At 44.2% G+C, this 27,971-nt stretch overlaps 1 protein-coding gene across 4 annotated transcripts in view; it reads right to left on the bottom strand.

Moving 5' to 3' along the window:
* LOC106578611 (limb region 1 protein homolog) overlaps positions 1-27,971 on the bottom strand; it is a 70,515-nt gene that overhangs the window by 10,099 nt on the left and 32,445 nt on the right. For all 4 annotated transcript variants that reach the window (XM_014157607.2, XM_014157608.2, XM_045702167.1 and 1 more), the window contains 8 exons: positions 27,546-27,618; positions 19,562-19,648; positions 18,232-18,308; positions 17,683-17,760; positions 13,982-14,055; positions 13,557-13,647; positions 12,914-12,980; positions 8,186-8,347 (listed from right to left, as the gene is read on the bottom strand). In XM_014157607.2, coding sequence (XP_014013082.1) covers positions 8,186-8,347; positions 12,914-12,980; positions 13,557-13,647; positions 13,982-14,055; positions 17,683-17,760; positions 18,232-18,308; positions 19,562-19,648; positions 27,546-27,618 — 709 coding nt within the window. The remainder of the gene's footprint in view (positions 1-8,185; positions 8,348-12,913; positions 12,981-13,556; positions 13,648-13,981; positions 14,056-17,682; positions 17,761-18,231; positions 18,309-19,561; positions 19,649-27,545; positions 27,619-27,971) is intronic.

Below are 27,971 nucleotides of genomic sequence, written 5' to 3'. Positions count from 1 at the left end.
CAATTAGCCATTTTCCCTCCCAGGTGTCATGTGACTCGTTAGTGTTACAAGGTCTCAGGTGTGAATGGGGAGCAGGTGTGTTAAATTTGGTGTCATCTCTCACACTCCCTCATACTGACTGGCCACTGGAAGTTCAACATGGCACCTCATGGCAAAGAACTCTCTGAGGATCTGAAAAAAAATAATTTTTGCTCTACATAAAGATGGCCTGGGCTATAAGAAGATTGCCAAGACCCTGAAACTGAGCTGCAGCACGGTGGCCAAGACCATACAGCGGTTTAACAGGACAGGTTCCACTCAGAACAGCCCTCGCCATGGTCAACCAAAGAAGTTGAGTGCACGTGCTCAGCGTCATATCCAGAGGTTGTCTTTGGGAAATAGACGTATGAGTGCTGCCAGCATTGCTGCAGAGGTTGAAGGGGTGGGGGGTCAGCCTGTCAGTGCTTAGACCATACGCCGCACACTGCATCAAATTGGCCTGCATGGCTGTCGTCCCAGGAAGCCTCTTCTAAAGATGATGCACAAGAAAGCTCGCAAACAGTTTGCTGAAGACAAGCAGACTAAGGACATGGATTACTGGAACCATGTCCTGTGGTCTGATGAGACCAAGATAAACTTATTTGGTTCAGATGGTGTCAAGCGTGTGTGGCGGCAACCAGGTGAGGAGTACAAAGACAAGTGTGTCTTGCCTACAGTCTAGCATGGTGGTGGGAGTGTCATGGTCTGGGGCTGCATGAGTGCTGCCGGCACTGGGGAGCTACAGTTCATTGAGGGAACCATGAATGCCAACATGTAGTACTGTGACATACTGAAGCAGAGCATGATCCCCTCCCTTCGGAGACTGGGCCGCAGGGCAGTATTCCAACATGATAATGACCCCAAACACACCTCCAAGACGACCACTGCCTTGCTAAAGAAGCTGAGGGTAAAGGTGATGGACTGGCCAAGCATGTCTCCAGAACTAAACCCTATTGAGCATCTGTGGGGCATCCTCAAACGGAAGGTGGAGGAGTGCAAGGTCTCTAACATCCACCAGCTCTGTGATGTCGTCATGGAGGAGTGGAAGAGGACTCCAGTGGCAACCTGTGAAGCTCTGGTGAACTCCATGCCCAAGAGGGTTAAGGCAGTGCTGGAAAATGATGGTGGCCACACAAAATAGATACTTTGGGCCCAATTTGGATATTTTCACTTAGGGGTGTACTCACTTTTGTTGCCAGCGGTTTAGACATTCATGGCTGTGTGTTGTGTTATTTTGAGGGGACAGCAAATTTACACTGTTATACAAGCTGTACACTCACTACTTTACATTGTAGCAAAGTGTCATTTCTTCAGTGTTGTCACATGAAAAGATATACTCAAATATTTACAAAAATGTGAGGGGTGTACTCACTTTTGTGAGATACTGTAAGTGTAACAATTTTATTGGGGAAAACTGAAATGCCCATCACATTTTTGTGTTCTGAAGGAGGAGTCGATTGTCTTTTCAAATACGGACAAAGATGTTTAACATCATGAGAGAAGAAATAGAAATCGCCTCAAACACTGGTATGTTCAATTTCAATTTTAATATACATGTAATTGTAGATTAAAAAAAAAAAACATTTATGTGGATCTTTCAAAGTTATCTTTGATCCAACTTCTGACTAGATGGCCACTAAAACACATGAATTTAAATCATTTCGATACAAGAAACCTATACTATTCCCTTGTTCCCCGTTAGCTCAGAAAAATACATGTAAAGATGTATAGACTACTTGACATTATGTTTTGCTAGATGACCTGAGCTAACTGTGCTCTGTGGGGAGGTGGAAAATAATGAGGAAGACACTAACTGGATAATTGCTTGTTCACTTCTAAAAAGGCACATTTTTACAAATACAAATTTGTATAAGCAGTAATATTTCTAGACGTAGTATTATCGGCAGGCAAGAAAATAGCCGTGCCGAACCCCCCCCCCCCCCCCTCAAATTTAAAATGTATGCAAGCAATAAACATTTCTGAACAACTAGTAGTAAAATAAGACATGGGAGAGATGACAAACTTAGGCAAAGAGATTTATTTATAGACTAATACACGTGAAACAAGTAGCCAAACCGAAAACTGCAGCCATTACCAGTGCCTCCCCGCAATCAAACCGACATAAAAAATAAAACGCAGCCTAACATGAACAGAAATCTCAACTAGCAAGCAAGTCGCCGCGATGAAGAATTGAATTCGAGCGAAGGGGAGGAAATTCTGGCAGGGGGAGCTTTTCGGCACAACATGGCTCAGATCTTTTGACCTGGTTGGGGTAGAAGCAAGCCGTTTTCGCTGTAGTATGGTGGAACCATGACGCTAACAAATCTGCACTCGCTTGGTTCTCAAGTGCCTTTTCATTACAACAATTATTATCTTGGATATATTTTTCATAGTCGCACAGTGGTCCAAAAATACAATTCCTTGTCACACAGCAAAATATTTCGTCGCACTTTAGAGACTTGCAACCAAGCATCTTGGCTTTTTGATCTGAATGCAGTCTTTAGTCTGCTGTTCTATAAATGTTTTAAAGCTAATTTCCGGCAATTCTACATATTTTCACATAGCTCAGGCCTATGACCAGGGTGGAATAAAAATAAATAATAATTACAGGTCGGATGAATTCATGATTCTTTAAAATTGATTATGCATTCAAAATTCAACATCTTAGTCTGATTATTTGAGATTATTTGGTAATGGAATTTAGAGTATGCTAACTGGGGGACATTTAATTACATAGATTTTTGGTTAGAAAATTATAATATTAACAGTTGGTGGCAGTGGCTAAGTATAGGATGGATTGCAGTATCTCCTTGTCCATAAGAAACAAACATTTCAATATGTGATTAATTTGGGTGAACTATCCCTTTAAAATGGGATCATAGAAAATCCTGCCTTGAGGTAGTTCTCCAAGAGGGTTGGCCACCCTCAAATAGCGTAATTAAAACAACAAAATTGGTAAGAAGTGAAATAATAAAACTATGGGGAATAACAGTAGTGTTCTTGCTGGGATAAGCACACTAATTAGTCTATTAGCCCATTGTAGGGGATGGAAATTGTTCTAATGATTTACATAAGCTATTGTGAGAGACCAAATAAATTAAAACCGATAATAAAATCTCCTGAAGACAAGATGACATCGCCTAAATCTGCCGCTACACCCAACTCAAATTATCTTTCAATGTATTAGAACCAGAACCAGTTACACATTTGGGTTCACAATCTGTTTGGGCAAAACAAGGTTCATAATACAGTTGTATCAGGTCACTCCACCAAACATGCTGCCTTTTCATTGTTACAGCCTAATGAACCTAGCGTTAAAATTGCCAATGACTAAATGAGGTGAATAACGTAGCCTATAGATCTGGGGCTGCAATTGGTGGATTCAATCAATAGTAGTAGACTACATTATCACATGCTGTCAAAAGGAAGCATTCTGTGATAGGGACAGGAGTGACAGCAAAATCATTTGTTTACAATCATGTGTAGAGAATAGCGCTACAAGTTGCAGTTTTAACAATCGAGTTCATGAACTCTGTTCAATGGAGAATGAACGTGCCTGTCCAGTCTGTCATGGCTGCCTGCTCCACTCTAATCTTGAGGGGAGTTTCTTTTCAAACGCGCATCCAATCTCCTTGGGTCCGGAACCTTACTTAACCAATCACAAGCTTCAATCTGCTACGGTTCAGAGTGCGGTGGCAGGAAAATGATGGATCTCCCGAGTGAAGCTGACGTGGTTACAATGCTCATGATATAGAATTGCAGGCGCATATGCTCCGATTTCAAAACGATTTGGAGGCACAGTTGAAAAGTCAACACACTGAACGGAGTGGATTAATTAGAAAATAAAAGCAGTAATTTTTTCAATGTGTGAGAAATAAAAGATGTGTTGTGTGAAGAGGGTCAAATGTGTGTGTCTCAATGCGTGAGAGTTGGCAGCACTGGGTGAAAAGCCTTGAGATGAGATGGTGCCGATAGATAGGGCAGCCGTGCTTCTAGCGCCAAAGCAACTTTGGTGTATTTCGTTTATTCATGTGTTATCTTACATTAATAGCCCAGAATTTGTTTTGTGTTATTACATACAAACGGAAAGAACTTTTGGATATCAGAGCAGCGGTAACTCACCAGCATTACCACCAGGAACACGACTTTCCCGAATTGGTCCTTTTTTCGTACCCCCCAGGGCAATATATCTGATTCCAGAGGCTGATCCAAACCACCGCCGGCAAAGAAGTAGTATTCGGAATGAACTCCTAGTCCGACTCAGGAGGCGCACACACCTCCCACCGTTTCCGAGTATATTACTCGCTAATGTTCAGTCTCTGTATAATAAAGTAGACGAGCTCAGGGCGAGGATCTCCTTCCATAGAGATATCAGGGATTGTAACATACTCTGTTTCAAGGAAACATAGCTCTCTCGGGACATACTGTCTGAGTCCGTTCAGCCAGTTGGGATCTCAGTTCATCGCGCAGACAGAAAAGGAAGGGTGGGGGGGTGTATGTTTCATGATTAACTACTCATGGTGTGATTGCGATAACATACAGAAACTCAATTCCTTTTGTTCACCCGACCTAGAACACCTCAATCAAATACCGACAATATTACCTCCCAAGATAATGCTCTTCGGTTATAGTCACAGCCGTGTATATTCCCCCTCAAGCCGATACCGCGACGGCCCTCAAAGAACTACACTGGACTCTATGCCAACTGGAAACCACTTATCCTGAGGCCGCATTTATTGTAGCCGGGAATTTTAACAAAACTAATCTGAGGATAACGCTACCGAAGTTCTACCAACACACTGTTTGTTGCACTCGCTCTGAGAAAACATTGGATCACTGCTACTCAACTTTCCGCAATGCCTACAAGGCCCTCCCGCGCCCTTCCTTCGGCAAATCTGATCACGACTCCATTTTGCTCCTCCCTTCCTATAGGAGAAACTCAAACAAGAAGTACTTGTGCTATGGACTATTCAACGCTGGTCTGACCAATCGGAATCCCATGCTTCAAGATTGTTTTGATCATGTGTTTTGATCATGTGTTTTGATCATGTGGACTGGGATATGTTCCAGGTAGCCACAGAACAATATCGACGAATACATGGATAAGGTGACTGAGTTTGTCAGGAAATGTATTGGAGATGTTGTACCCACTGTGACTATTAAAACCTGCCCAAACCAGAAACCAGGGATAGATGGCAGCATTTGCGCAAAACTGAAAGCGCGAACTACCACATTTAACCATGGCAAGGTGTAGTTATTCCCTCAGTAAGGCAATCAAACAGGCAAAACATCAGTACAGAGACAAAGTGGACTCGCAATTCAACAACTCTGACACGAGATGTATGTGGCAGGGTCTACAGACAATCACGGACTACAAAGGGAAAACCAGCCACGTCGCGGACACCCGACGTCTTGCGTCCGGATAAGCTAAACACCTTTTTCAGCCGCTTTGAGGATAACACAGTGCCACCAACACGGCCACTCCAAAGGACTGTGGGCTCTCCTTCTCCGTGGCCGACGTGAGTAAGACATTGAAGCGTGTTAACCCTCGCAAGTGTAATGATGTACGCTGAGAGTCGGGAAGCAAGTTTAGGGAGTGAATACATTTAATAAATAAATGAACAAAACAAGAAACATGAACAGCGCACCGACATGAAACAGGAACAATGACAACTGGTAATCAAGGAGGTGATGGAGTCCAGGTGAGTGTCATTATGCGCATAACGCTGGTGACAGGTGTGCGGCCTACTGAGCAGCATGGTTACCTAGAGGACGGAGGGAGCACACGTAACAGCAAGGCTGCCGGCCCAGACAGCATTCCTATCCGCATCCTCAGAGCATGGGCAGACCAGCTGGCTGGACTGTTTACGGACATATTCAATATCTCCCTATCCCAGTCTGCTGTCCCCACATGCTTCAAGATGGCCACCAAAGGTAACTGAACTAAATGACTATCGCCCCGTAGCATTCACTTCTGTCATCATTTAAGTGCTTTGAGAGTCAAGGAACATATCACCTCTACCTTACCTGACACCCTAGACCCACTTTTGCTTACCGCCCCAATAGATCCACAGACGATGCAATCGCCACCACTCTGCACACTGCCCTATCCCATCTGAACAAGAGGAATACCTATGTAAGAATGCTGTTCATTGACTACAGCTCAGCATTCAACACCATAGTACCCTCCAAGCTCATTATTAAGCTCGGTGCCCTGGGTCTGAACCCCGCCCTGTGCAACTGGGTCTTGGACTTCCTGACGGGCCGCCCCCAGGTGGTGAAGGTAGGAAACACCACCACTTTGCTGATCCTCAACACAGGGGCTGCACAAGGGTGAGTGCTCAGCCCCCTCCTGTACTCCCTGTTCACCCATGACTGCGTGGCCACGCGTGCTTCCAACTCAATCATCAAGTTTTCAGATGACAACATTAGTAGGCCTGATTACCAACAACGACGAGACAGCCTACAGGGAGGAGGTGAGGGCCCTGGGAGAGTGGTGCCAGGAAAATAACCTCTCACTCAACGTCAACAAAACAAAAGGAGCTGATCGTGGACTTCAGGAAACAGTAGAGAGAGCACCCCCCATCTACATTGACGGGACCGCAGTGGAGAAGGTGGAAAGCTTCAAGTTCCTCGGCGTACACCTAACTGACAACCTGAAATGTTCCACCAACACAGACAGTGTGGTGAAGGCGGCAAAAACGGCCTCTTCAACCTCAGGAGAGGCTGAAGAAATTTAGCTTGGCACCTAAAACCCTCACAAACATTTACAGATGCACAATTGAGAGCATCCTGTCGGGCTGTATCACTGCCTGGTAAGGCAACGGCACAGCCCGCAACCGCAGGGCACTCCATAGGGTGGTGCGGTCTGCCCAACGCATCACCGGGGGCAAACGACCTGCCCTCCAAGACACCTACAGCACCTGATGTCACAGGAAGGTCAAAAAGATCATCAAGGTCAACAACCTGCCTGTTCACCCCACTATCATCCAGAAGGCGGGGTCAATACAGGTGCACCAAAGCTGAGATTGAAAAACAGCTTCTATCTCAAGGCCATCGGACTGTTAAATAGCCATCACTACCACAGAGGCTGCAGCCCTATATACATAGACTTGAAATCACTGGCCACTTTAATAATGGAACACTAGTCACTTTAATAATGTTTACATAGTTTGCATTACTCATCTCATATGTATATACTGTATTCTATTCTACTGTATATTAGTCTATGCCGCTCCGACATTGCTCATCTAAATATTTATAGATTCTTAATTCCATTCCTTTAATTTAGATTTATGTGTATTGTTGTGAACTTGTTAGACATTACTTGTTAGATATTACTGCACTGTTGGAGCTAGAAACACAAGCATTTCACTACATCCGCAATAACATCTACTAAACTTGTGTATGTGACCAATACAATTTAATTTGAGTTGATTACCTGGCTTTAAAGGGATAGTTCACCCAAATTACAAAATGACATATTGGGTTTGCTTACAATATATAAGGTATGACTGCAATAGATGCTTTGGTTTAATTTCCCTGGCACTGTTTCCACATGCTAAAGTTTTAGCATTTGTGGAACAAATCCGATTCAAGTCATGGCACCGATATTAGCATTATTATTCCCAACAGAAATGGTTTGTCGAGATCGGTGTGGAAGAACTTGACTGGCCTGCACAGACCCCTGACCTCAACCCCATCGAACACCTTTGGGATGAATTGAACCGCCGATTGCGAGCCAGGCCTAAACGCCCAACATCAGTGCCCAACCTTACTAATGCTAGTGGCTGAATGGAAGCAAGTCCCCACAGCAATGTTTCAACATATAATGGAAAGCCTTCCCAGAATAGAGGTGGCTGTTATAGGAGCAAAGGGGTGACCAACTCCATAATAAATGCCAGTTTTACCAATATCTTATAGTCAAAGGTATAAAAAGCAGTACTCAAATCTAAAAGACTGTACAGGTGGAGGATTTCAAACGCACAGAGTGCGCTTTCATCAATTGTTGGAAACAATATTCTCCGATTGTCCTCGTTGTCTGTAGTAATCTATGATAAGGCTTTATTATTGTATTTAGCAATGCATTCTTTAAGAACGTCGGTAACTCAATAAACCAGTAATAATGTAATTTCAGCTTTGTTTGACATGAACATAAAAATGTTACCTAATGCTTTCAAGAGTTCCTCTCGGACCGCTGAGGTAAACTTCCGGACTAGGCAGAGAGTAGTTACCACGGCAAACAGCAAGTTGTACGATAGGACGATATAGAAGTTTCCCAGCCAATTGAATCTCCCGAAGTCTCCGAGAAGATCAAACCTGGTGATACCTGTGAAGAGTGTGAAGATGTTAAATAGAAGAACAGCAGATTCAATATTTTGCTATTTGAGTGGATTATAACACAAAACAATGAATATAACTATATCATGATCATTTAGAAATACTGGACCATAGTTTATTATGTTTTTAATTTTACTTCAAGCACTGATCATTTCACAACACTGGCACCAGCTCTAACCCCTGGTTGAATTATCTGTCTAAGTCACAGGAGTTTGGTGGCAACTTAATTGGGCAGGACGGTCTCATAGGAATGGCTGGAACGGAATCGATGCAACGATAACAAACTCAAACACATGGTTTCCTTGGGTTTGATGCCATTCCATTTACTCCATTCCAGCCATTATTATGAGCCGTCCTCCCCTCAGCAGCCCCTGTGGTCTAAGTAATGTAGGCCTATCAATATTCTCTGATTCCCATTGAGGCAGTGCCCAGCAGCATTACATGATCTGATACTGTGGACTGAAAACCAAGAGCAATCGATACAAACATGGGGCACAAAAATGTTACACAAAACCTGGAGAGAAAAAGTGAGCTTGGATTATTTCCCAATGACAGGCACTAACTATACATGTTCCTTTTTCCAAACACCTTTGGCAAGACAAGAGTTGTGTTTATAATCACAAACCCTTCCCTTTCCACTACTGCTTCAGTGAATTAACTATTTAAGAATGTCTGTTCTGTCGGCAGTTGAGGCACTTTGAAAAGTGTCTCTTCAATAGCCTGACTCTTTCAACAGGCAAGAAAGGCCAAATTGAAAGAAGCGCTTATACCCAAAAACCATTTCATGTACACTGTATATTAAGATACTCAGGCATTGCCGGATCCAGGATGGACGAAAATAAAACCAAAATAGCCGAACCCTTTATATAAATGATTTAGCGGCCAATGCCACTCTTCCTGAGATAAAGTCATCTTCATTGTCTGACATTTGGCGGATTACTAATATTCCTTTCATAGGAAAGTGTTTTGTTAGTGGGACTGTATAGACAATTTGTTAGCGTGCAAAAATCGAGTGGGACAAAAAAAATACAGAAATGAGTCACACCCCAGGCAACATGGGTATCAATGGGACCACAGTCACCTGCACATACACCTGAGTCAACTGTTCTGAAGTACAGTAAACAAGCAGAATCTTGTAGGTTTCCGATGTTGCCGAGACCGCTTGTACAACTCATGGCGGGCGGGCCTGACCCCCTGCGAGAGGGAATCCTCAGTTTCAGGCCAGTCAGAGCCACTCATTCCATGTCTTGTCTCAGTGTATGCTTAGTATGAATCATACACATCGTAAACAAAACAATGTCTGAACTTCATCAGAACTTCACAAAAAAAAAGCAACTTCAATATGGCCCCGTAGCCACCTCACCCTGTCCTCTATTTAGCTACGCACATATCTGCAGTTAGGTTACTGAGGAGGAACGAATGTAGAGACGTGCTGCAAACAGTTTCAACGCATTGGGAGGTTGTCTCCACTGCTCCATCCATCCATCTCTCTAGCATTGACAGAGACGGAACAGAGTTGCTAATCCCTCGTTTTTCTAGTGGGGCCAGGGCCTTTTACAGCCACGCTGGGACTCCGCCAGACTTGAGCGGGTTTTCCAATTTCAAACCATCTGTCATGGCAGATCACACGCTGCATGCAGAGGCGTCAACACCCTATTGTTTTCCTATTTATTTATCATGGGCTGCTGCTTCTTCTAGAACCTTCCAGAATGTTCCACCAGCCCTGGCCAGTACAATAACATCTTGGTCCCAAATGGCACCTTATTCCCTATATAGTGCACTACTTTTGACTAGAGCCCTGTCCAGAAGAAGTACACTACGCAAGGGAATAGGGTGCCATTTGGGACGCACCCTCAGACTCATCTCAGTAGTCGAGGGTTTTGCTGCCGTCAAAAGAAATGTACTCAAAAAAGTGACAGGATCGGGAGGATAACCTACCCTGAGGTGGATTATAACACTTCAGTTGTAAATAGTCTTCACTCTTATAGTCCGAAGCAGTGGAACTCATTCATTCCTGTGCTTTCAATGTTCTTTACCCGTGTGAACTAAATAACAGTGCATGCAGCCAACCTTTCAAATTAAAACCACGACAAGCCTACCCAATATCAATACATGAACCAACCAGTCGCTTCAGCGGTCTTGATCAAATTTCGCAATTCATAAACTGGCATAGCTCACGTGTGAGGTAATGTTCTTGGATTTTTTCCCCCCTTCGGTAATGCCTGCGAAACTGCTGCGTGGCAATCAATTTGGTGTCTGGATAGATGCATCTACAGCCTCTAAGCAGTTGGCCAGCATCAAGGGCCTTTAAACAAGTTGCTTGTAAAAGAGAGGCAGAGAGGTTAGAGAGATGGCAGTCAATACACCTTGCCACACCGGTCAAGCCTAATTCATTTCTAATGCAAAACATTTTGATCTTGGTTTGGTATTTGGAGCTGTTGGGAAGTAAAGTTTTTGGGGGCCTTTGGAATGGCGCCGTTAGCAGAAGGGGAAACTATGCTTACGTCCCAAGGGCCCATAGGGCTCTGGTCAAAAGAAGTGCACTTTGTAGGGAATACGGTGCCATTTGGGATGCTGCCTATATGGTGTGTGTCTAGAGATGACGTAACCTCTCATAGAAGAACCTGTCTTCCTCTGATCACCCAATTCACTTCAGCCAGTTTTTCTCATCACCATTTGCAAAATGTATCATTATGTATTACTATGTGTATGTGGGCCAAGTGATATCCAACATGCCTCACAATCCATTCCAAGTAAGATGGAAGCCGTTGTGGGTGATTACATTTGCCGATTCATTCTGATCATTCATCCACTAATTTGCGAGCATGGTGGCCTACGTATTCATTCGACTTCAGATAAGGAACAATAAATGACTATCTAGAATTGCATCTATGTAAAAAATGATAATTTTCTGAGATGGTTTATACTCTGGTATGTTGTATCCCAAATGGCACCCTATACAGAGCACTACATTTGAGCAGAGCCCAGCCACAGTGTATTATCCCAGGAACAGCAGCCAGGCTGACTGTAGTGACCCAAGTCCTCTCTGCTGCAGTATCTTACTGTGTTTATTGGGGACACTGCAGACGAAATTTACACAAACATACAGGGGAGAAAAATAACTTCTCGGTGGGAGTGATTGGGGTGGGGTCCCCCAAATGTCCCCCTATTCCCTTATGGTTGAAAGTAGTGCACTATGTAGGGAATACGGTGCCATTTGGGACGCATCCTATATCGCTCTGATGCCAACAAACACACACACACTTAGATAACTGGTCCACCTGTAAAGCCTAGCCTCTTTTGCGCACCCCCCCCCAAATAAAGTGTGTTCATTGGACTTTTACCCTTGTCTGCACCCTAACTAACCCTGATGTTGCTGCCACTGAGAAACGAGCACTCCCATTTTAGTAGCATTACAGGTCCCATGGCCCTCCTTCAAGAGAAGCTTAAATAAAACATGGTGGACAGGACTACTGTACAAGCAGCGGTTAGCATTAGCCCCAGGTTCTCCTACAGCCCCTCAACTCTCTGCAGTTTATTTCTCTCAGACATGCGTTCAAATACTTGAACAATCCTTTCAAATATTTCGAGCATTTGCTTGAGTGCCAGATGGGCAGGGTTTACAGTTTTGGGACTTTCTATTGGTTTATTAAGCCAGGCAAGCAGAAACAGGGACATATAAAGTATTTTAAATGATTTTTCAATCAGTTGAAACCCAAGTAATCTGACTTATTTTGCTACATCAATCATGCTCTCTGGTTTACACACACACACACACACACACACACACACACACACACACACACACACACACACACACACACACACACACCTTTGACATGTTAATATCTTCACAAAATAGCAGAATGGTAACACTAAAAGGGTTTACCTCTCCCATAACATTGACACACACATTACACAAGCATACACACTCCCTCTCCCCACGTCTTTCTCCAGAGGGCTTTGGCTGGGGGGGGGGGGCATTCATTTATTCCTTTTCATCTATTCAGTGTCACAGAGCAGAACCTGTTGGTACTTTGTAAAGCTCCCTATGACTCACTGTAAGCAAGCACACACACACACATACACACACACACGATGGTGCTATTTGAACAGCTGTGTCTGCTCCCTGTGTGTTTATTAGTGCCATTGTGATGCCGCTGCTATCATGTCATTTTCTCCCACTCTTGCTCCATTCTCTTCTCAAATCACTATGGCAAACTATGAAGGAATTTAACTTGTTAACCTTAACGATCTGATGGGGGGGGGGGGGTGTTCACCTCATCCTCACCTCCCTCCATCTCTGCCCTCCAATTCGTTTCTCACAAGAGCAATCCCGAAACATCAATGCTCACCTATTCGTTCCATCCACTATGTGTTCAATGCATGGGTTGAATAGATTGTGAAATTCATAGATGTCAAAATCAAAGCTAGTGTCCAAAATGGCACCATATTCCCTGTGTAGTGCACTACTTTTGACCAGGGCTCATAGGGAATAGAGTGCCATTTGGGACAGAAAATTATAAAAAATGGATAAAAACTAGGAGAGACTCACCAAGTGTTCTGGACATGACTGGCAGGGCTGAACTCAGCACCAGGATGGACACACAGCAACCAATGATCTACATGGAGGGAGTCGCAGAGCGTTAGAGTCAGCAGGTATAGAACCTTAACTGATGAAAACGACTAACATATAGATAGGCCATGATGGAAACATTGAGTGTGAGAACTGAGGGCGTGATTACCTTAACAAGACACTGTGTACACACACACAGAGATGTGCACGCGCACACACCTCTTCACAGTAAATGGATTCCACACACATTGTGCAATTAGTAGTTCTGAAGATGCTCATTACCAGATTCTGCTCTTTTGTGGCTTTCGAGTCCTTTCACTGAGTCGCCATGGCTCGTTAACAAGCCTCACCGCTCCCCCCGCTCATTACTAAGTGAATGGCTGCCCCCGTGAGCCAAACAGAGCACACAACCAGCCCCCCACAACCAACCCCCCCCCCCCCCCACCCCTCACTGATGTACAAGAAAAGAAGCGCTTGCACTGCGTCCATGTTTACGCAACTCACAAACAAATATTGGGTGGGAGATCAACTGAACCATTCAGACGGAGGACTGAGTCGGGGGGCTGAAGAGGATGAAACACAAGGTCTCAATATATCATCACTGTTGTGTGTGTGCATTTACCGTTGTCATGGTCGTGTCGTCTTTCCTGGGAGTGAGGCCTTCAAACACTCGCAAGCTGTAGAAGCCGACAACTGAGGACACCATCAAGTAGCTGTTGCGGAATCAAGGACAAGAAATCCAACATTTGTTGACATTTTAAGTGGCCAGTTGGCACCTTTTCACCAAGGAATAATGTGACGAAACACAACAGAATGTCCCGGAAGATGTCCGGCTAAGCAAGGTCTTAAGTAAGTAAACACCACTGGCCCTGGGAATGTCACTCGTATCACCATGGAGCAAGGGCCATATGTATCAAATGTCTCAGAGTAGGACGGCTGAAATAGGATCAGTGTTTTTCCAATGAAATAGAGGACTTGATCCTAGATCGGTACTCCTACTCAGACACTTCATATGGCCCCGGAGCAGAGGGATCATTGAAAGGATACAACATGAGGATGATGTCGACGACAGCCTGGACCAGTCCGAACGTGGACAGCGAGGTGTTCCCAAGCCCCCGATCCTGGAATGACAGATGAAGAGGGGGTTGTGTTGTTGTTGTTGTCTTGTTAAGGAAGGGGGCAGTCGCACTCCTCTTGATTTATTGTGGATAGAGACCAGGACAGGAAAGGAGACAAGGAGAGGAAATATAGGAGGAGAGTGTGCTGAAATAGCAGTGGGCTGCAGTGGTATGTGTTCCAGAGGCAGAGTCCACAGAGTCCACAGAGACCACAGATCAACATTCAAAAAGAGGATCTCTCATTTGTCATCAGAAGAACACCAAAATAGTTTTTTTTAACAGTGCAAATAAATCCTGAATATAATGATTTTATATATATGACAAAAGTTAAAAAGTTAAGTACTTAGCTAGGTTTTGTAATCTGTAAGTATGTGATTACAGAAGGAAAAGTTAAAGCATTTACATTACAGTTTAGTCATTTAGCAGAGGCTGTTATCCAGAGTGACTTACAGGAGCAGTTAGGGTTAAGTGCCTTGCTCAAGGGCACATCAACAGATTTTCACCTAATCGGCCCTGGGATTCAAACCAGCAACCTTTCCGTTACTTACCCAAAGCTCTTAACCACTAGCCTACCTAAAACTCGGCACAAGTCGAAGTTTCCCCTTCAACACAGACTCCAGTAATGGATGGAAAGAGATGAAAGAGAGATAAGACTCCCTTTTCAAATCACTGTCCATCACACTATATGTAAACAGGTGTTGAAACAAGCAGCAAGGCACAGAAGTGCTTACGGTAAAAAGTGGAGAACGTGAATGCATGCCAATAACAAATAAAATAAAAAAATCATTAAAAAAAACGCTTCGGCAAACACGCCAGATGTTTTCTGCCCTGCCCAATTGAAGTTCGTGCGGGAAAAAGAGATATCTATATATTACGCCAATAGTCTCGGCATCTGTGTTTTGTTTGAGTGAATAACATTTGCTTTTGTAAGACTTGGCACCCTAGCTGTTTACATGAACTACTTTTCACTTCAATCCAAAAGAGGATCAGTGACCTGCTTGCTCTGTGTTCGAGCGACTCGCAGCAGAGGAAGACGTCGGCCGCATCCCAAACGGCACCCTGTATTCCCTATACAGTGCACTACTTTTGAGCCGGGCCCCATTGGCCCTGTTCAAAAGTGGCGCGCTAGAAAAGGGAACAGGATGCCATTTGGGACGCATGCTCTCTGTTGAAGAGATCCATGCGATGGCACAGCAGGAGCAGGAACACGTTGTTCAGAGGGTTGCACTTCTGTCAAGTTAAAAACGGTACCGGCGTCAATATCTAGGAGCTAGCTCCAGCTGCATTAATACTGACAAAAACACACTTGTACAGGTCACTTTGCACAAACTCTCTAAAACACACACACACACACACACACACACGGCAAAGAAAAATAAAATAAAATAAAAAGGAAAGTGTAGTTTCACACCTTTTTCTGCAACGGTCTCTGTAGAGCCCTCTCTCATTTTTACATTTTACATTTTAGTCATTTAGCAGACGCTCTTATCCAGAGCGACTTACAGTAGAGTGCACACATTTTATTATAATTTTTTTTTTTAAGTACTGGTCCCCCGTGGGAATCGAACCCACAACCCTGGCGTTGCAAGCATCTAATGTCATTTATTAATAGTGGAGTGGGAGGGGTTGTGTAATGCATGTGTCAATGTTATGGGAAAGGTCAACTCTTCAGTGTTACGTTTCTGCCATCTTGGGAAGATATTAACATGTTAAAGTGGCAGGTGGGTGGGCGTGTGGCAGCTTTCTCATTAAGCCACCTTTCAATCTAGTCTCCTTTTCATTCCAGTGGTGGGCTGCTAGGGTTGGTGTTGCTCGCAGCCTGGCTCATTCAGACACACCGTGGTGTGTTTGTTGCTTCTGGGATTAGCGGGGAGCAACACCTGTGTGCAGGTGAGGTCGTGTGCAGAGTGCAGAGCGTCGCACCCAGCCGGGCCCTTCAGGTGTGTCCCGTCCTCCTCCGTCATGCTTTGATGTACCTCACATAGTTTCAGTGACGGATAATAACAGAAAGAAAAAAATATATACTCATCGTGGATTTTTTCCCCCCTCTATCATTTCTTTGTTTTGCAAAGCCACAGATTGAGAAGGAACTGAATGTCATCAGTCAAAGGTTCAGAGGATCCCCTAGGTACGGATCTAGGATCAGCTTCCCATCCCCCAATCCTAACCATTAGCGGGGGGGAAATGCAAAACTGACCCAAGATCAGCACCTACAGGGGATGAACTAGCAATAACACGGTTATAACACCCGTTCACTCTTAACACCCGTTCATCAAGCTGTAAAAAGCCCTGTCCTCTGACTGGTGCACCTCCTCTCCTGTCTGGCTGTGAGTCTGAGAGAGAGAGACGGAGGAGGCTGGAGCAGCAGTAGCCCTGTAGTACGGAGTATGCTGAGTGCCATGCAGTGTTGTGTAGGAGGGAGGGAGGGATAAACAAACATCTACAGTTCCTCTCCATTGCTCTGTTCTGCTCCCAGCCCTATCTGGACTGGGCCTCATTTGACTTTCCCACAGTCTGGAGCCCATTGGCCCTCTCCCTCGCTTTCCTTTCTCTCTCCCTTTCTTGCCTACCTGGCCCAGTCATCCCTCCCTCCCTCTTCCCCTCCTCTCTCTCGCTCCTCTCTCTCGCTCCTCTCTCAGAGAGTGCATAGTAGCTGAGAGGGCATTGCGATGCACCAGCCATCCCTGTTAAGTTGGTTAGATGGGTATGATATCCGTAATGATTGACTGTTAGGACACCCGAATGCCCCCCCCCCCGGTCGCCTTAGTGATGTGAGATCAGAGGCGTGGCATCCTTCCAGCTCATCAAACGCGTAAACCATTTAGCTGTGCTGTGGCTGTCAGGGGGAGGAGGGAGGCAGGAATCAAGCTGCATGACAAGCATAATTTGGGGGATTTTCTGCAACGCGTCATGCCAAAGAAAATATCTCCTCAATAAAATAATTGGAATGTCGAGAAGGAGGGCGGACGGTCGCCCGTAAGACGAGCTGAGAAATTAGGCAGAAAGAAGATACCTTTTGTTGCCTTAGTCAGACGAAAGGAAAACACACAAGAGACTAGCGCACACGCACACACACACTTCGGTTGTAGCAGATGAAACGTGATAAAGAAAGTACATTGCATGCAAGAGTATTAGGTTCTCCAGTCAGACTCATAACAGGAGTTCACCTGGTCTGCCTGGTCCACACAGAGCAACTGACTGAACCCCCCCCCACACACACACACACACACACACACACACACACACACACACACACACACACAGAGGGTAAAGCAGCTTATTTCACCTGCCGTGGACATCACACATTTCATCTGCATGCCGCTGTGAAATGACTTTCAATGAGCAGCAGCACGACAAAAAAGGCATCCAGGCCAGCTCTGCTATGATAAACATCTGGCCCAGAGCTTTCTTTCCTTTCTTCCCAACATGCACCTGAGCATATCCGGAATTTGATTTATGTCCCCGACGACTGCCAAGCACCTTCGCAGCGGTCTAGTTCAGTAGCTGCCTCGCTCCGGATTTACCTGTGTGTGCGTGCGTTAGGGCTTGTATAAAAAAAAAAACGGCCTCCGATGTGAATCTGTTCATAAGGGGAACAGGAAGTAAGTCTCTCTCGCCATTATAGCCTACCTCTGATCCCTTTGGCATGGCAGTCTCATCCACCAGCAGATAGAGGATATTCAGCGCCACCAGCAGGACTGAGATGGTCTAAAGAGGAGGAGGAGAAGGGTTGAGAAACAGAGGGATTTAGCTAAAAAGATTAAGTCAAGACAAGACAGAACTAATTATCGGTTTGTTTGTCTGTACTCTGCAAAATGTGTATTCTGAAAGTAGTTCCACACTGCTGCAGGGCAACAGGAGCATGTTAGAGGCAGACTACTCTACACGGGGGATTCAATCGAAAGCCCAGCTGCTTCAGCGGTGTGACTATTTAGCCGAGCCTTTTCTCTAACACGGCCGGACAAACGATAGGGTGCCATAGGGCTCTGGTCAAACGGAGTGCACTACATAGGGAATAGGGTGCCATTTGAGATTGCAAACTAAGTTGACCAGGGAAAACTCCCCAGCAGCCACCAAGGCTTTATGATTCATATGCCATTGGGAAACAGGGGGTGGTTGGTGGGGGGGTGGGCTTTAGTGGGAGTGACTGGCTGCAGTACTATCAACCTGAATACTCACCGTCCCTGTGAGCAGTATTAACATCACAATGGGGTAGAGCAGGTTCTTTTCCCATGCAGAGGCTTTCTTCCTCCTCTCTAGGGGAGGGAAGAAGGGAAGGTAGGAGAGAGAGAGAGGGTGGGGGGGACAGAGGGAGAAAGAGAGGATGAGAAAGAGGATAAGAAAGAAAGACAAAGAAAGAGGTCTGAGTTGGGAAACCACCACATTCATTGAGTTCGGGGTCTAACCATTTAGGCAAAAAGACCAATGCCTCAAATCAATCAAGAGTGAATCACTGACGATATTAAAGACTGTTTTCCTAAACTGTTTCATTAATATATCAAAGGTGAGTAGTGAAACCTCATGGCTTCAGGGTTAGTACAGAGTTAGTACAACTTGGTTTGGTAAAACATATCGTGAGTGTGGGCACCAACATTATCTGCTCTCTCATCAGAGCCCAGGGGGGCAGAAGGTAATATGGCTTTTGCAACTGACCATAAATCAGTCTTCCTCTTTAATTAGTCTATCTTTGCTATATAGAAACAATAACGGAGTACAGATGAAACAGAAAGGTGAGATTAAAATGTACAACTTGATTTGTAGGTCTACCTGTTAAAGGATGACAGACAGTGGCGCTATCGTTCTGCCTTCTTGTTCTGACATAAATAGATGGTTGCAGAGATCAGGTCTCTATCGTTTAATCGTTCTACACATTGAGAATCTGCCTTATAATAGTAATATGTCAGCATTGGTAGCTGCTGAAGACTGACGGAAGAGTACACAACAGCATGGGCCAAGGACAGTAAAGGACATGTGATGTAATGTCCTTTCTGAAACCCCTTTATAAAACACTGTGGTCCAGTGTCCTTACGACTAGCTTGACTTGACTTGCCCTCCATCCTTCTCTCTCACCCCCCCCTCCATCTCTCTCCCTCCCCTTGTGCCAGGTTTGCCAAGGCGCACTCTATATGCACCCTCCTGCTAAATTAATGACATCACTAAAAGGCTGGGCACAATATAAAAGTTTGCATCTTGTCCAATATCCTAAGTGCCTTTGTGGCCTCATCTCCCCCTCCCAACCCCCAAAAGCCTTGGCGCGCACCCATTGTACCTCATTTATAATATCCTAAAAAGGATGGAAAATAATAATTATCGGGCAGAAATGCTTTGGGACGTGTCCAAATTAAGAAATCAGACCGAGAGGGAAAAGAAAGGCTCGCTGGCTCTCAGCAATATCAGAAAAGCCGACCTCTTTGCATACGTTTCAATGGGAAATTCAACGTCCCGAAAGACAGCATCTGTCCATACATATTATAATTTGAGAAAGCATAATGCGGCACCAACAACTCACCCAGTTTATTCCTCTGATCTCGGACGATGTCCAATTCTTTGTTGAGTCGATGAGCACTTCCTTGGGAATGAGAGTGAGATGTCGACCCTGCGGACGAGAGGAAAGAAAACATCAAATAAGGGTCTCAGGAATGGCATTTTATCAAGCTTTTAACTTATCTTTACACTTCACTCGCGCACCACGTAGTCATTGTGATTCGACTGCCAAATATCTGCCAAATAACTGAAAAGGTATATTTGTTAATTCTGTAAAAACAGGGAGGCTAGACAGACAGTTCGATTAGCTACACATGATTAATGTTCAACAATAATTCATAGTCATGGCAAGAGGTCTCCCTTTAACAGTTAAATAAAGCATTTTCAGTCCCTGCTCACGTAAGTGCAGTTCTTTATCCAGAAAGGTTGCACTAAAGCCTCTAATAAAAAGCATGACTACTTCATCTCTGTATTTTCTACCCTCAACCTTTATGGCATTTCTCCTATTTTATTAAGAAATCCCATCTGAACGGGTAATCCTTCTTTGTACATAACAATGTGGTCTCTCAAACAAGTAAAAATAATCTCCTGTGTCAATGCTGTCTAGCGAGCGAACGGGTACATGCTCCAACTGGTCCCGGGGCTAGGGAGAAGACAGCGAGGGATTCTCCAGGAAAACCACAAGGGCAGCTCATTTAAGGCTAATTGATCTGTTTTACTCTGTTTTCCTTCCAGCCTTGACGTACAGGTTGGAGCCCTCAAAGCCAAGTGGAAGAGTATCCATTTGCATCCCCTGGGGTGATTGGCAGATCAAGACCAATTAGTTCAGTGTTACACTGTTACTAGCGTGCAATAAAAAGATGATCTTTCATCTTTGTTACAGGGGTGAAGAACCAATCACTTTGATCAAATATTTCCCCCTCCCAACTATTATGACACACCCTGTCTGGATGGGCTTTGGGATACAACGAGAAAGAAGAAAAAAAAGGATAAAGTAGGTGGAGGGGGAAAAAAAACAGAGTGGATCCTGTCTGTGCCCTGCCTAATACCTGTCCCAGGAACGCAGTTGGGGAAACTTTGAACCCTCAAACCAAATGCAGTCACAATGCAACAGGAAATGTCACGAGCAGTTCAACAGGACGTGATTTGAGAATTGAGTCGGACCCAACATCGAGTCCTGAGGGGCACCGTGACTGTTCAGCCACAAGACATCTCATCTATCTGGAGAACGTATGCAAAACAAAGTCCTCAGCCATCACCTTATCACAGTAATCCTATTATTACACCGACTCTAAATCAATTTCAAGCCAGGTCGCAGTTGTAAATGAGAACTTGTTCTCATCTGGCCTACCTTGTTAAATAAAGGTGAAATAAAAAACAATATTAAAAAAAAGCTCCAACTAGCCATGACTATTATTAGGAACATCAAATTATCTGACCACCAACCAAGAACAAAATCCTTACATGATAGAAAACCAATGCAGGCGATAAAGGAAAAGTGCATAATAGCATTTTAAGACGTGACATCCTTCAAGCAAAAGCAAGATATATTAAGGTACTGGCAGCAGAGGAGACAGCAGTCCACAAAAAAGTTCCAGAGTTCCTGCACGTACCGACGCTGCTACTGCTGCCGAAAATAATGAAACTTCTCCTCTCCAACCTTCACCATAGTTTAGCGATTACGTCACCTAGCATTATGCTAAGCAGCATGCGGAGGCGACGGACGGAGGCATTGGCAAGGTCATCGTGCCGCATAGCATCTGGACCAGAGCACGCTGCTGCTGCCGCGAAACACACAGAGGGAACCAGAGGGGCTAGCGAGCCTCAACTAAGACAGCAGCTTAGCTCATGTCTGAGCTGCATCCCAAATGGCACCCTATTCCCTATATAGTGCACTTCTTTCGTCCAGAGCCCTATGGGGTACTTTTGGACACAACCCTGGACTGGAGTTGGAATACCGGACTAGCTGTGGTGCAAGGCCTTCACATTAGCATAGGGCCATTCTTACATTGCCTGCTCACCTAATTAGCTACTGCGTCCGAAGATGTGGCATAAGGTCAAAAATCGAAACCATCCTCGTCACTCACTATAGAACGCCGTAAACTACATAGACCTAGGCATTGACACTTTTCAGAAAAGGCCAGAAGTATAGGGGGGAAAAAAGCATCAAAAGAGGGATAATTGGATATCTTAATCCATTATCAAGATATTTTGTGACATTGGACAATATCATATGTAGCCTAACTTCACATAATCCATTTCCTAAAATGACCAAAACACTTAATTTATCTCAACACACCAAACTGCAGTAACTTAACAAAAGAACACGTCCCAATAATATCTCCTTTCTCCTGAAGTGTGCATTTGTTCGCTCCTTCCCACAAATCTAAAATGATTGGATTGGTGGAGACAGGGGCTAAAGGTTTCGGCTCTTATACCAGTCATTTCCTTTCAGTCAAGGGATGTGAACAAGTGCATACTTTGGGAGGAAGGAGAGATGACTGGGACATAGCTTGACTCTCTCAATAAAATAGGCTACAGCATAGCAAACAAACAGGGACACCTGGTGGAGGGGGCTCAGGACACATCATTTTGTCGGGCCACTGTAAAACTATGCATAATGTCAATTCTCCTGACACGAATTACATATGCAGATAAATTATGCAACACTGTGCATTTCAAAAGGACAAGCTTGCTCCCCATCACTGGCTAGGGTAGCCAGGTAGGTAGATCTGATATTGTAATGAGCGTGTCACTGCGCGTCTCCTTGCGGTTCATATGGTCCTATCAAACCTCTCGCAGAGTAAACACACACACACACACACACACACACACACACACACACACACACACACACACACACACACACACACACACACACACACACACACACACACACACACACACACACACACACACACACGGCCACTCAGCCGGAATAACCCACCGCTCCTGCTCATCTAAAGCAAACAACCAAATCCTAAATGCTATTTGGGATGTAATTGCACAGAGAAGAGATGCAAACTCAAAACCCTGAAGAGTAAATATACATCAATCCAATCCATTGATCGGTCTCAATAATCCAAAACAGCAAACATAAACAAAGTGTAATGAGACAAGTCTAATCTACGGCCGGGCAGGCGAGGGACGCAGAGGACACAAGCCAAGCGAGGAGGACATTGGGCGCTTGTGGAGTGTGTCCTGTGAACTATCCCTGAACCTCTTCCTCCTTCTCGAAAAGATCAGAGGGAACCTCACCCTCCACTCATACCCTTCGAGTTGCACCCAAGTGTGTGTGTGTGTGTGTGTGGTGAACAAAAAAAAACATTCCTGGGATTCCCGATAAGGCGACACGGATCTCGCTACTTAGTGTCTGAGCGAGAGCTCTTCTCCCAGCTGCTTAGCTCTCGCTCTCTCCACGACGGGAGAGTGGTGGAGTTAGGCCGCGCTGCCCCGGTGGACTGGAGAAGTCGTGGAGTGAGGTGATTGTGTTCAACTCACGGCGACATCAAACCCTCGTCCCGGTGATAAGGAACAGATTACACCTATTTTATCAGGTGTTCAAAGCACCAGCATTTGGCATAAGCCCTAAGAAACCAAACAGCTAAATAGCAGGCCTATTGAGAGGAGCACCGGCGTAGCGTTTGAAAACAGCGCTATCAGCACAAGCAATCTTCCGTACCTCCCTGGTTTGTAAAGACACTCATCCTCTTTATTTACTTGCATCTGTACACTTTGTTGCGTGCTTCACTTGATATTAAAGTATGTTTGGCGGGCGCCCCAAATACTTCCTGCTTTGTGGGATTTTTCAACACTAAAAGAAGGAATTTGGGAACAGTGGCGGTAGGTAGATAAAAGGCAACGCAGGTTGACAAATAGTGTATTTTGCAAGTGAAACATTTTAGCGGCCCTCTTGACAGCAAATAACATTTCTTTTTAGTTTTAGTTCATTTCCTTTTTACCACGGGGAGTAGAGAAGATTTTGCAGTTGTAAAGCAATAATGCTGAACATCTACACATTTTAACATGGGGTGGAGAGAAAAATGTGCAATTTTACAGCTTATTTCCTGCAGTTCTACACATTTGGTGGAGAGAAATGTTTGCCGTTTCTAGCATGATATGAGTGAGCGTGACTAACGAAATCAATGATAACTCTGTCGGTAATGTAAGTTTAGATAGCTGGCTGCTAGACTAACTTACCAATCTAAAAATGTTTAGCTGACATAGGCTAATTGAGTGAATGTCAGTGACTGACATAACAAGAGAAAAACGGCTGATGCACAACCAAATTTCGAAATGGCACCTTGTGTATTCTACTATTCTAACATTCAACAGTAAGTTGAGATCCCGACAGTGACAATTTTTTTATAATTTTTTGGGGTCTTTGGAAATTGATCCACGGTCCTACAAAAAAGGAGGGCCGCCGCCAGTTGTCCATCCCTGGCCTAGGTAGTAGTAGTCTATGAACATGTTTCACCAACATCTACTACAACACCATCAGAAATAAATACATTCTGCGTCCCAAATGGCACCCTTTTCCCTACACAGTGCACTGTTTTTGACCAGAGCCCTATGTGCCATTTGAGACACAGCTATTCTCCAAGACCATTTCAATTCCCTCCTAATGAGGGGCCTGTCATTACTAGTCTGGGGCCAAAGATCAAATGAGGAAATCGCCTGGCCAGTAGTGCCAGTGGAAGGCAGTGTGCCGTGTTCTTAAATTGACTCTAAAACTCTCCACCAATGTAATTTACGGTCTCTGACAATGGCAGCTGCAGCTTGTCCTTTAGAAAAAGTGAAAGAGAGAGCGAGGGAAAGAAAGCGAGCGAGGGAAAGAAAGAGAAAAAGAGAGCGAGAGAGAGAAAAAGAGGGGGAAAGAGAGAGGACAGGGAAATAGAGAGTTGTTGGGGGAAGAGGGAGAGAGGGCACGAGAGAGAGAGAAGGGAGCAAATGAGAATGAGAAAAAGGGGGGTGGAGCGGGGAGGCTGATTTGTCAATGCTAATTGATTCCAGTGCAGGAGCGCTCCATCATGACCCAATGGCGAACGTGCATAAAGACGACAGGGCATCAGTTTTAGCACTATCCACTGAGATTTTAAAACTATAGCGTGCGATATGGTTCAATGTGCCAATAAATGCCAAATTGACGGCGTCTTGAAGTTAAGCTTTGCAAATGACCATACAAAAAAAAAAGAGTAATGGAGAGCGTATGTACAATACAATGTACAATATGGCGATCTGAGCAAAAACTAGGAATTTGTGGTAAGTGCATGGGGGCCGCCATCTTTATGCACCTCTGCTATTGTGCAGTCATCTCCCTGTAATGTGCCAACACATTTCCTGGTCTGTGTCTGAAATAGCACTCTATTCCCTATAGCCGATAGTACATTACCATAGGGCTTTGGTTAGGGCTGGCACAATTACCGTATAACAGACGGTCATGGAACAGCTGACTGAAGATAGGATGGCCGGGCATTCGTACGGTTGAGTCCCTTTCTGCGGTAACATGGACTCTTAACAACGTGATGAAACTTTATTGCTCCTCGCTAAAACAAACAAGGCGTTGTAGCAAACAAGTCTTTGGTTGCCTAGGCAATGCACCCCACCCTGTAGCAGTAGCACCCATAGAAATAGAATGAATAGAACAGGCTTGGAACATCTAACCCTGGCAATTTGACAGTTAAACTCATAGTCCCAGTCGGTATTAAAAATAGAACATCTCGGCCCTGCCCGCCTGTGAGGAAAACAACTTGTGGTTACCTTGGTTACCCCATTGGCTCACAGCGAAATCTCGACCTTTTTCAAATTTTGTTGTCATCTGCTTGTTTTAGTCAACAGAGAAGGTTTTTCTGGATCAAAAAGAGGGATAGATGGTGGCCCTGCTGGGAGTGTGGTAATGGGTGTGTATTGCCATTGTGTTCTTGTGCTCAAACATTATAACAAAACCCATTTGAACCCCAATCGGGTCTTCTGGGCATGTGCCCTGCGTGCCCCGTCAGTAATCCAGCCATGCCAAAAACACTCCTAAATTCTTATTTTTTTTCCTCTCCTTGACTATCTAGCTTGCATTTATCAGGTTTTGTAGTTCTCAAAGATTATATTATAAAAAATATATAGGTAAAGAGGCGGCAGGTAGACTAGTGGTTAGTGCGTTTGGCCAGTAACCGAAAGGTTGCTGAATCGAATCTCCGAGCTGACAAGGCAAAAATCTGTCGTTCTGCCCCTGAACAGGGCAGTTAACCCACTGTTCCCCAGTAGGCCGTCATGGTAAATAACAATTTGTTCTTACCTGACTTGCCTAGTTAAATAAAGGTTAAATAAAAATGTTAACCTGTTGGGGCTAGGGGGCAGTATTTGCACGGCCGGATAAAAAATGTACCCGAATTAAACTGGTTACTACTCTTGCACAGAAACGAGAATATGCATATAATTAGTAGATTTGGATAGAAAACACTCTAAAGTTTCTAAACTGTTTGAATGGTGTCTGTGAGTATAACATAACTCATATGGCAGGCCAAAACCTGAGAAGATTCCATACAGGAAGTGCCCTGTCTGACAATTTGTTATCCTTCTGTTGCATCTCTATCGAAAATACAGCATCTCTGCTGTAACGTGACATTTTCTAAGGCTTCCATTGGCTCTCAGAAGGCACCAGAAAGTGGAATGAGGTGTCTGCAGTCTCTGGGCGAAGTACAGCAGCTCTGTTTGTTACAGGTCAGGCTGGGGACAGTGACACTGGAGATGCGCGTTCATTCAGCCTTTGAATGAATACAACGTCGCCCGGTTGGAATATTATCGCTATTTTACGAGAAAAATAGCATAACAATTGATTTTAAACAGCGTTTGACATGCTTCGACGTACGGTAATGGAATATTTAGAATTTTTTGGTCACGAAATGCGCATCACCGTTTGGATAGTTACCTGAACGCATGAACAAAACGGCGGTATTTGGATATAACTATGGATTATTTGGAACCAAAACAACATTTGTTGTTGAAGTAGAAGTCCTGGGAGTGCATTCTGACGAAGAACAGCAAAGGTATTCCAATTTTTCTTATACTAAATCTGAGTTTGGTGAGGGCCAAACTTGGGTGTCAAATTAGCTAGCCGTGATGGCCGGGCTATGTACTCAGAATATTGCAAAATGTGCTTTCGCCGAAAAGCTATTTTAAAATCTGACACCGCGATTGCATAAAGGAGTTCTGTATCTATAATTCTTAAAATAATTGTTATGTATTTTGTTAACGTTAATCGTGAGTAATTTAGTAAATTCACCGGAAGTTTGCAGTGGGTATGCTAGTTCTGAACACATGCTAATGTAAAAAGCTGGTTTTTGATATAAATATGAACTTGATTGAACAAAACATGCATGTATTGTATAACATAATGTCCTAGGAGTGTCATCTGATGAAGATCAAAGGTTAGTGCTGCATTTAGATGTGGTTTTGGTTTTTGTGACATGGTACTCTCCTGACATAATCTAATGTTTTGCTTTCGCTGTAAAGCCTTTTTGAAATCGGACAATGTGGTTAGATTAACGAGAGTCTTATCTTTAAAATGGTGTAAAATAGTCATATGTTTGAGAAATTGAAGTTATATTTGTATTTCGCGCCACGCGATTCCACTGGCTGTTGACTAGGTGGGACGCTTAAGTATCTGCTTTACATACTTTCAGTATGGTTTTAGTCATTTAAGGTTACACTGAAAGCATTTTTCCAACCCGGAAAATTAATTTTAAAAATATTGTGGGTGTGCAGCGGTGGTGCGCATTCTAAATGCATATAGGGGAAACACTGAACTTCTATTCATTCCATTTCTATGGCAGCACATGTAGTCAGGAGCTGAGAAGAGAAAATGTGTCTCTTAATTAAAAATGTGTGTCGTTTTCGCTATTCGAACGGTTATCACAGTGAACGTTGTCATTTGGCTGCCTCACAGCCCTAGCTCTGGTCAAAGGTAGTGCACTAAATAGGGTGCAATTTTAGGTGTGGATCTACTGACAACGTACCATTCAATCTCCTCTGAAGGGCTTCCTCTTGCAAAGTAACGCAGTATATCTGCTCATCCAGGTCCTCCAGGATCTGAGGGGACAAAATGGGTTGTGGGGCCGAAGAGTAACAGATGGGTGGATGAGTTGGTGACATGTTTGTAGTCCTCGTGTCCACAAGTTGCGTATTTTAATATAAAAAATGACAGAGGAAATCTGAAGTCCATGTCGGTCAAACATATAAAGTCACTAAAATATTTACTGTACACATAAATACATGTAGCCATATGTTCCCAAAAATCTGAAGTAGCCAGCGTAATGAAAAAAAGAAGCCAGGTAGTGGAGGGGCATGCCCCCCCAAAAACATTTGTGCACTTTAAAATTGAATGTGGCATCTGCTGTACTGCAATTTGTTAAAGTCAATTAGGTAGCCAGTCATATGAGGGT

This window comes from Salmo salar, chromosome ssa19 (assembly GCF_905237065.1).
Source record: "Salmo salar chromosome ssa19, Ssal_v3.1, whole genome shotgun sequence".
Classification (NCBI taxonomy): Eukaryota; Metazoa; Chordata; class Actinopteri; order Salmoniformes; family Salmonidae; genus Salmo; species Salmo salar.
This window is presented reverse-complemented; position numbering and strand designations above follow the sequence as displayed.